At 23.4% G+C, this 10,887-nt stretch overlaps 1 protein-coding gene across 2 annotated transcripts in view; it reads left to right on the top strand.

Annotated features, from left to right (window-relative positions):
* Positions 1 to 1,195: 1,195 nt before the first annotated feature.
* Positions 1,196 to 10,887, top strand: part of LOC112592317 (histone acetyltransferase KAT7) — a 93,300-nt gene continuing 83,608 nt past the window's right edge. For both annotated transcript variants that reach the window (XM_025336335.1, XM_025336336.1), the window contains exons 1-7: positions 1,196 to 1,307; positions 2,959 to 3,667; positions 5,681 to 6,013; positions 6,075 to 6,313; positions 6,390 to 6,662; positions 8,655 to 8,881; positions 9,023 to 9,209. In XM_025336335.1, the coding sequence (XP_025192120.1) occupies positions 1,290 to 1,307; positions 2,959 to 3,667; positions 5,681 to 6,013; positions 6,075 to 6,313; positions 6,390 to 6,662; positions 8,655 to 8,881; positions 9,023 to 9,209 (1,986 nt within the window). In that variant the 5' untranslated portion in view covers positions 1,196 to 1,289. The remainder of the gene's footprint in view (positions 1,308 to 2,958; positions 3,668 to 5,680; positions 6,014 to 6,074; positions 6,314 to 6,389; positions 6,663 to 8,654; positions 8,882 to 9,022; positions 9,210 to 10,887) is intronic.

Raw genomic sequence — 10,887 nt, 5'->3', positions numbered from 1 at the left:
TACGGTTTATTGGTATACTATAAAATATTATATAGTCAAGAATTACTTTAAAAGCCATGGCCATTAAAAATGTTTCAATAACCTATAAACCATTTCCTTTACTTTTATGAAAAACAGTGATTTAAAAAAATAATATAATAGTACAGTTGTACTACTGTGAATACACTGAACACCACAATAGTACAGCCGTTAAAAATGATTGCATAATCATCAAATTATTTCTAATGTTGAAAAATGTTTTGCTAACACACAATAAACTAAGTATTATATTAACTTTAATCGTGTGTATATATCAAATTAGAAATATTAAAAGAGATAATATAGGTACCAATTCATTATACTCCGATTGGAAATTAATTTTAGTTTTCATGTATTTTCGAGAATAAATCTAAAAAACAAATAATGGTGAACAAATATTTATAACCAACACTATTATAACAATATATTTAAAAATTGTTGGTAGCCTATAGATAAATATAGATAAGCTTAAACAGTTATATTATGTTAATCTATGGTAAGATTTAATTAGGTACCAAGGTATCCTTCAAAGAAATCTACCCGACTTCTGTTTATGTTTTAGGTACCGTTTTAAATCGATCATAATAATATGCAACTATAAAATTGAATTAGTTATAAAAATCAAATGATACGTTTACTCCGAAATGGCGAAATATTTACAGTTGTTGGGACAGTAGTCAGCGTTGAGATGAAAATTTAATAAGTAAGTTCATAAAATGTCATAAAAATTAAAGTCTTGATATTTATTATTTATGCACTAAAAAAACATTTATAATATGCATTCATACGCATCAAAACCTTGCTATACATCTAATATGGTTTAAATAATATGTGTGAATACATGATTTTTATATCAAAATACGTTTTTATACGGTTAAAATCTTATCGTCTTGACTAAAATATACTAATTATTATACTATAATAATACTATATACTATTATACTATATTATTAGTGACTATAATCCTTCTGGTTTGAGTTTGAGTATAAATAAAATATTAAAACTCTATGTATGGACGTTTTGGTGGGATTTTTCGGTTTCAATGTTGGCATAATTGACTATTGAAAATCGAATTGTTGTTATCACGTTTTTAAATATCTGATCTAGTCCCCCCTTGAATTGCGATTCCCGGTCCTAAACTGTTTACAAACAGATAAGAACCGAGTTCGGTTGTAATTTTGTTGTTTTCTACTTTACGTTGAATTTTTGTATTTTCCTTTTTAAAATTGTTTTATTGTTAATGGTGCATAATTTTTAATTAATCCTACAAGATGACGGTGAAGAAAAAGGTTAGTATATCGTTAGTCTAGTCGATAATAACCAATTTTACTATGGGCAATATAATATGTTGTTCATTATTATTTATATTTCTAAAATTATTTATTATTTATTTTTCTTTACAATGGTTTCATACAAAAATAAAAATGAATTGCATTAATCGTATATGCTTTATTCCAATCCGTGTAATTATTAGAAATGTTCTATATGTATTTTATTATAATTTAGGTATAAATAGAAATTATACATTATTTTTTTTTAAAGTAATGCTATAACTTGTTTACGCAAAGACATCAAATTATCAAAATTGTTTAAATTTCATGAATTATTAAATATATGTAGATATCAAATCTATTGAGAATTTAAATTTAATTACAAGTTATTTTACTATATTATGTTATTGAGTAAATGTAATAAATAACCAGCGTTCACTACTTGCAATTTTACTATGAGTTTACAATGTGTTGTTTACAAAATGGCAGAAAATTATTATTATTAAATTCAATATATTTTATTATTAGTTGTATCATGTTGTTATTCTTTTTTTAATATATTAGAAAAACCTTTCTATAGATCTATGTTATTTTATTTAAACATTGATTTACTTTATACAACTTAAACCAGGAGTTGGCAATTACATTCTATGGAGGTCCAGAAAATCAAAAAAAAAAAAATTCCGAGGGCCTGTAAAAACTAAAAACTCAGATATTAGTTAATAATTGTTGTGTTATCGCAGCTATTATTGTAAATAGCAATAAATGATAAACACCATCGTAATCTCTAAATACATCATAAAATAGATAAAATATATATTATGTGTGGAAAACCAGCATTATTAAAAAAATAAATATTTTTTATGGTCCAATCATTTTTCCTTCACGGGCTGGATTTGGCCTGTGGGCCGCCTATTGCCGACCACTGTCCTAAACTATACGATTCTATTCTTATAAAGTTAAAGAATAATAATGAATTTAAACCAATTAAATTTGTTTCATCTTTTTACTTGACATTACTAGGTAAGACACATTGAGTTATTTTTTGATGAAAACTTTATACCTAGTTTATAGTTTTATATTTATTAGATATTTGATTTTTTTTATCTGGGTACTTTATAAATATTTTGATAAATCATATTTACTTTGTTATAACTTGTATCTAAACCGATAGGACTAATATTTAATATTGTATATTAGGTAAATCTTTGATCATAAAACTATGAATAAAGTTTTTGTCTGGTTAAAAGATATTTTCTTTCTTATATTTTGTAAGAATTTGAAAAAAATTAATTTTACTAACCTGCTCAATTCTTAAAATTTGAGATTTTATATTACATATTATTGTATTGTATTGATTATTAATTATAAACCTATATTGTCATACATTTATAATAATATATCGATAAAATTAAAATTGAGATGTTTATTAAGTATTTCTTAATGTTTTTTACTTGTTAAAACATAATAATATAATATATATTATATGCTTCATTTACTTGCTAGTCTCTAAATAAGTAAAGTAACCACATTCTCTCAGCAAACAAATTGCTGTTCTAAAAACAAAAAAAAAAAAATAAAAAATAAAAAAAATTAGTATATCCAAGTCCTATTTTTTTGTTAAATATTTTAGATTTTAATTTAATTCCTTGTTTTACATGTATTTTAGGAATCTGGCTCTTCGGTTAATAAGTCATCAACACCACCTAAATCTACAGCACGTAAAGATTTAGCTTCCAGTACAGATTCTAGTACTAATAGTTCTAGTAGTTCTTCATCATCAACATCAGGATCTGATTCCACAAGTTCATCTGATACGGAGAATTCATCTACTACTGAAAATAATTCTTCTGAATCTGAAAAACACAAGAAATCACCAAAGAAAAAAGCATCCACTTCTTCAGAGCCAAAAGTTTCAGAACTTTCTAAAAAACAGTCTTCACCAGAAAAATTTAAAAGTAAACCCAATACAGCTCCTAAATTAACAGCTGCTATCTATACTGATTCAGATACAGATGCGGAAACAAAAACTAAAAGAAAATTTCCACCTATAAAACCTAAAGCTACTGCTACAGTTGCAGCAGTTTTAAAATCACAGGATAAAAACAAAAAATCTGATGTTAAACGTAGTCAAGGACCAAGATCTAAAGCTACAGCTATCTCTGATGGAGTTAAAAAACCTGAATCAAAGTCTAAAAGTATTTTCAGCCCAGATAAGATAAATAGTAGTGACAGTGATCCTCCACCTCCAAAACTTACGCCAATGAAAACTGCTACTACACAAAAAACATTAGTAAAACCTAGACCAAAAGCAATGGCAAAATTAAAAAAACATTCACCAACAACTAAAACATCCACTTTAACATCAGCAAGTTCTGGTTAGTATAATATACTAATATATTATAAATAAAAATATGCATTAAAAGTTGTCTAATAAAATATCTAATATTTTAAAAACATACTTGATTACCAATAACTTATAAGAAACCTGAATTAGGTTTATATATCTTTGAACTTTAATGATTGTAATTTTTAAAAAGTATTTCTGAAAAGTTAGAGTATTATATTTCTTACTTAATATTGAGTTATTCTATTTAAACTATTGTTTTAAGTTGCTAATTGTTTGGGTTGGAAACAGTCAACAGACAATATTTATTTAGGTTGTCAGTCTGGTCATAAAAATACTTTGAATCATTTCATTATTCACCAACTGACTTATTTTTACATATTTATATATATTATATATTATGTATAGCAATACTCAAAGGAAGTGCGGGCAGGTTTGCTAAGCAAGACTAGTGAGTGATATTGTGGGATGAGATATGTAATATGTGAATGAATACCTATATATATGTAAATTTAAAGCTAATGACAAAAATAAACAATAAATAAAATTTAGTTCAATGCAATTTTGTCAAGGTACAAAATATATTGAATTTCATAATACTATAAATATTTAATATTAGTTTTCTTGGCTCAAAAAGTTATAAACAATTTAGGTATTTTTGGTCCAATAATGTTCAAAAATAGATGATAACAAAAAATAGTGCAATTTTTTACAAATTATGTTGTTGAGCAAACTAATTAATTATACCTAAATAATATAAAAATTCATACAGATAAAAGTAACTAAACATTTGTATTTTTCATAAAATATACCTTAGAACAAATGTCATAAGAAAAAAATATAATATTTAATATTAACAACTGGGGCGATAAGCACCCATGGAATTATTATTATAAACGATAGGAATTTGGTGATTAGAACATTAATAGATTAGTTATAATAAAAAAATGTGGCTATTCACTCACACAAAATGAAATTATATTCATGATAAAAACTAAAAAACAAAACTCAACAATTAGTAAACACAATTCTTTTGAGTTTTGTGATGATTAGCAAACACAAAATAATAAAATTATACATACAATAACAATGAAATACTATTACAAAAAAATAATAATTCATAAATTTGATTTAAAAAAAAACTAAAATTATATGCACTTGTGGGTTGATTATCAAAACACTACTAATAATAATAGGGAATTGATTTATATGTAATAAAAAATACAAAAAATATATGTATAAATATGGAAGTATAATTTATAAAATATGTGAGATAAAAGTTTTTATTTTTGTATAATTACAATGCATTTATGGATAATGATGAGTTGCATTAAACAATTACAATTTTTTTTTGTAACAGCATGAATTTTCTTTTTTACAACATTGATTATTTCTCCACTAATAGGTGTTAATTTTTTTATCGCTGATTTGACAATTTTATACTAAAGACATATTTTTTTTGTTTTTAATTAAAAATATAAATCTTGACAATATACCGATAAATGGCTGTTTTTGTTCACTGCAACATGACTTGAAAATGTATAAATAATAAAATGATAAAATATATTTAAAAATATGTAGAAATGTGTAAAATAAAATTGGTGTCATTCTAATGAGAATGATTTAAATTGTGAACATTTCTTATCAAATTTCAAGTATCTTGTTCTAATAAAAATAAAGATTTACGTATTAATTCATTCCATACTAATTAAATATTATAAATTTTAATTTTTAATGTACAAAATGCCAATATTCATTTATATACATAATATGCAGATTTTATGTGTATTATGTAAGTGTCTATGTGTGGTGGTTGGTTATAAAGTATATTAATAATGTGATAATTATATTATATGCAGTCCGAACACTAATCATCATAGACTTTAGTAATTAAACCCCCTTTATCGCCTTTCTAGATTTTGATTTCTTCTTATGCACATATTATTACTAGTACTAATATTAACATTTCATTTTATCCATTATTCTACAGATAATTGTATGTTACAATAAAAATCATAAATATTTATTTTTCATTTATATTTAGAATCTTCAGATACAGATTCGTCATTAGACAAAAAGATCAAAAAAACAACACAAGAACAGCATAAAAAGAAACTTTTAAATAAAACACCACAACCTGCTACAAAAGTTACAAGTGCTAATGAATCTTCATCTAGTGGTAAAGTCTCTAGAGGACGTGGACGACCTAGAAAATATCCAGTTCCAGAACCAACTAAAAATGGTTCAAATATTAATTCCAATTCTAAAACTGGTCAAGACCAAAAACTTGTTACAACTAGAGGATCTACCAGAGTTAGTCGTATATTAGCTGCTAGTCATAGAACTACAACTGCAACAGATTCTGATTCAGATACTGGTATACATATATTAATTTTTTTATTAACTAATATATAAAATAATATAATTTGTGATTTCAGGAAGTAAATCAACAAGTACTAGTTGCAAATCGCCTACTAAAAAAGCTCGTGACAAAACTCGTAAGCCACTAAATTGTATTGATAAGAGATTGAATACTGGAGGACTTGTTGAATTAGAAGAAAGACTTTGTCCAGTTAATGGTTGTGATTCATTAGGTCATTTGAATGGTCTATATGAGCGTCATTTCACTTCAGAAGCCTGTCCTATGTATCATAGATTAACTATTAAACAATGCCAAGTAATAATATAAGTGATGATGTATTATATTATTTTTGATTCTTATAAACCACGTATATTTATATATTTGTTTATAGGAAAATTTGTCTGAACGACTTAAGAAAAATGAAGAACGTTTAAAAGGAGCATTAAAATCCAATTCAGCCGAACAAAAAATATATCGAGATAAAGTGAAAGAAATGAGAAGTGAGATTGAAAATAAAAAAAAAAATGAAACGAGTAGTGATACTTCCCAAAGTGACCAATATGTTGGTAAAGATTTAGAGCCTGATATACTCAACTGCTCTAATATACCATCCTATGATCTTAAATTATTTCAAGAAGCACAAGCAGTAGCCAGTGAGAAAATCGTTAGTATCTTGCTTCCTTGCTTAGTATCAATAAATATAACTGATAAGATAATTGTAAAAATATTAAATAAGTTTTTTTATTTTCTATTAACTGAAAAAATTATGAATATTAATAAAATAAAAGAGTCTTAGCCATAATATTACTATCAAATAATTAATGTTTTTATGAACTAAATTAAATTGATTACTTTGGAATTATCTTTATAAGTAATTAAATATTAAATCAGTACATAAGTATATTTTTTTATTGTAATTTAAAAACTTAGTTGAATGTAAATTAATTGATAAGGGTGCAAATAAAACAATATTTCTGTTGTTTATTAGATAAATAGACTATGCATTTTTCTATTGATGGATAGATTGATGAACTAGCCTTTGTCTATGTTTATAGAATATAGTAAAAATTGTTTTCTGTATTTCAAGAACTGATTTCTGCTTTCAATTAAAGTATAATAATAAAAAAAAAAACATATAAACTTTCTCAAATTTCAATATTAAAAAAAAAAAAGATTCTAGGTGAACACATGATGATTTCTTTAATATTTTTTATATTAGATCGAGTTATTTACGTTTTATAATTTATTATGACTAGAGTTTGAATATAAATGCCCTTTAAAATACTGAAAAATGCCTTTTAATAAAATGCATTTATGACCTAAAGACTCTAAAAAATGTCCTAAATATATCAAAAAATACATAATGTATTATAAAAATTCAAATTATTATGTAAAAAAAAGTATAATATAAAAAATTAAGTTCAATATGAAAATAATTTATATTACATAGTACTTAATCGAGTCAATATTTTTAGTTATAATATGTCTTAAAAAAATTAAAAAAATATTCCAAAAAATTTTATGATTAGAATACGGAGTACTTGAAATACATTTGTATCTTGGAAAGCATCGTGTAAGACGTTTGAAAAAAAAATGCAAATGCATTGGAATCCGAGCTCTAATCATCACTATAAATACAGAATGAATTTTACTATAATTAATTTGTATCAGACATAGTTTTGCTTTTAGACCATCTGGAGATTCTCGTCTATTTATTTACAAAATATAACTTATTTTTAATTTAAATAGAACACTTATCTCTTTTTATTTATAGTAACTAGTTTTTTGGAATTTCATTTTTTGATAATTTAACTATTATTTTTTAGTTTATGAGTTATTAAAAATGTTTAGTTTATTGTACACTTGGAATGTTTAAATTGTTATTTGTTTTTTTTTTTTTTTTATATTAAGTACATAAGAGGTTTTTTTTTGTGTCAACAGTGATATATGTGTTTTGGAAAATTTCTCTCATTATACTCTTAATATTATATTATTTATTAGTAAATATGACCCATTTAAATATCTTTAGGTGTTATGTATTAACTTTTGAATGTTTATATATATAAATAAATATTTTTAAATTATTTAATGTCATTACAAAATAACATTAAAAAAAAAAGAAAATTATTTAAGAATTTAAAATTTTTACTGTATTAAATATACAAATTAATTTCATATTCTGAAAAAGAATATATTTTTAAAGTTTTAAGATATAAAAATCAAATTTTGAATAACAAATTGATTAGTTAAAAGTATTATAACTTATAAATATATAAAGTTTAGATAAGTTGAATAGAATGGCACAGATCACCCTACAAAGTTATGGTTCAGTACTTTTTCTAATTTAATTTTTTTCAATACTTATAACTTATTAAATATTAACTACTTATTTAAAATTTAATTTTTGTGTATACTCGTCGCACATTAATAGTATGATCTGGCAGCAGCCAATTTTGCATCTGTTACGCTCAGTCAGGTTTTGATTAGTTTTTTAAACTCTCATCCTCCATCTACTATGGTGAGCAGTAGAGAAAGTTATTTTGGATGTGCTCTTAATGTGCAACGAGTATGTAGATACTCTAGAAAATATTCTGGTTCAGAATTTTATAGTATATATTGTAAATTTTAATATATTTTTCTTTGTTTAATATAATAGGAAGAAGATTTAAAACAATTACCAAATTTTAAAGGCACAAAATATTTAGAAATGGGAAAATATGAGATGGAAGTTTGGTACCAAAGTCCTTATCCAGAAGAATATACACAAGTACCAAAATTGTACTTATGTGAATTTTGTTTACATTATATTAAAAGTAAAACAGTACTATATAGGCATAAACTTAAATGTGTTTGGAAACATCCACCTGGTGATGAAGTTTATCGGTAAGCATGGAATATTTTATATGTATTTAAAATTAGATTAACTATCAAGTTTGATTTTCTTTATTTTACTATTCTATTTTTCAAGTTATTTTCTTATTTTTGTTAAATTTTTTAAATTTATGTATTTATATTTGTTTTTAGGAAAGACCGTATATCTGTTTGGGAAGTAGATGGAAAACGATTCAAAATATTTTGTCAAAATTTATGTTTACTGGCAAAGTTCTTTCTAGACCATAAAACCCTTTATTATGATGTAGAACCGTTTTTGTTTTATATAATGACTACTCAGGACGAAGATGGATGTCATATTGTTGGTTACTTTAGCAAGGTAAGTTAATCTCTTTATTATTGGATATAATTAATGATAATTAGGTATTAACAATAATGCATAATCATATTTTATAAAGGTTTTTTTACTTTTTATCAATTTAAACATTAAAATAGATCTATGTTGATCTTATCATTAAATTAAAACTAAGTGATTTCAGTTTATAAATTTATTAATGATTGGAGTTTGAAAATGTTAATTTGGTTCAAGTTAAATTTGTCTTAGATTTTTACAAGTTTATCTTGTTTTTATTATTTAAAAATAACAAAATTAATAATGTTTGATTTTAAATAAGCCATTGTTTTATTTAAATATAAATTTAAATTTTATATTAACTTAAATTATAATATTTATAAATTAAATTGTTCAACTTTTTTTTATCAACAATTGAATTTAAATGGCTATAGTGATTGTTATTTTATTTAAATGGATAACATTTTTCATAATGAATTATTTTAATCTAATGCAACCTAATCTAAACAATATGCTGTTCTTTAAATAAAACATTTGGGTATACGTAAATACATGTCATAATTTTAGTTGTACTAACTATAGTAGTAGTTTTAAGAATTTAAATTATTGTTTTGTAACATAGTCGAGTTGTATTTAAAATTTTGAGCCTTGGAACAACAAAACATAATACATTTAGAAGTGTAATAACTACCATGTTACTCATCTTTGACTCTATACACATATATTACTTCATTTATTTTAAGATACATTCATAGCTCCTTATGTTTATTTAGGGACATTCAGTACTAAAATTCTTTATTATCAATATACATTTTAATATAGTTGTGTACCTTATATATTAAGTTTTTATTATTATTTTTTAGGTTTTATTTCTTACTTAACATTTTCATTTCTTAAATTAATTTCGGTGATGGGTTTTATTTTACTTTGATAATTATTTATGTATAATATTCCAATGTTATTTGTTTCATTCAATTCCAAAGATTGATATGATTAAATTCATTGTAATGAATGACTTCTTAATTATCTAGCTGATGCTATTAACTTTTTAAATCAGTAGGCCAGTAATATTACTTATTAGAAGTTCAACTAGGATTTTAGTTATCAAAAGTAATTTATTTTGATATACATTACTATGATTTAAAAATCTGATATTACACTAAGATGGTAATTTTCATTAATAAAGAACTTAGTTTCTTGCATAAAATCGATAGGTGATAAATTTTCATGTTTATAAATATTCCACAACTTTCAGTTTTATCAAATTATCATCATTTAATTGACAAAATTTTTTTTTTAGTTTTTGAGAGGATGATGAATGTAATTTTTATAGTGATGTGTGTTTTTATTTTGTATGTGTTCATGATGAGTATTCTATAAAATACTTTGGTTTTCAATTTTGAAGATATTTTTGATAGAAAATTATATCAAATTTATACTTCAAATAGATAAAAACTAATATTTTTCAAATTAATCAGGAAAAAAAATTAAGAAAAACAGGAATTTTTATGCAAAATCAGTTTTTGATCAAATCAATTTTGTTTTTTGTTCTAATTTAAAAACCAATATTCGTAGATACTTGAAATTTTCATCAAAGTTTATATTATAATTTTCTATACATGCTTATGTTTTCAAAATATTTTGATTCTTTGAGCTAGACATGAACAATTTTTGAGTTTTTAAAATTTTATTTTATAAAAAAACC

The sequence above is a fragment of the Melanaphis sacchari genome, unplaced genomic scaffold, assembly GCF_002803265.2.
Source record: "Melanaphis sacchari strain LSU unplaced genomic scaffold, SCAv2.0 Contig168_pilon_pilon, whole genome shotgun sequence".
Lineage (NCBI taxonomy): Eukaryota > Metazoa > Arthropoda > Insecta > Hemiptera > Aphididae > Melanaphis > Melanaphis sacchari.
The sequence above is the reverse complement of the archived record's forward strand: the minus strand, read 5'-3'. Positions and strand labels throughout refer to the sequence as shown.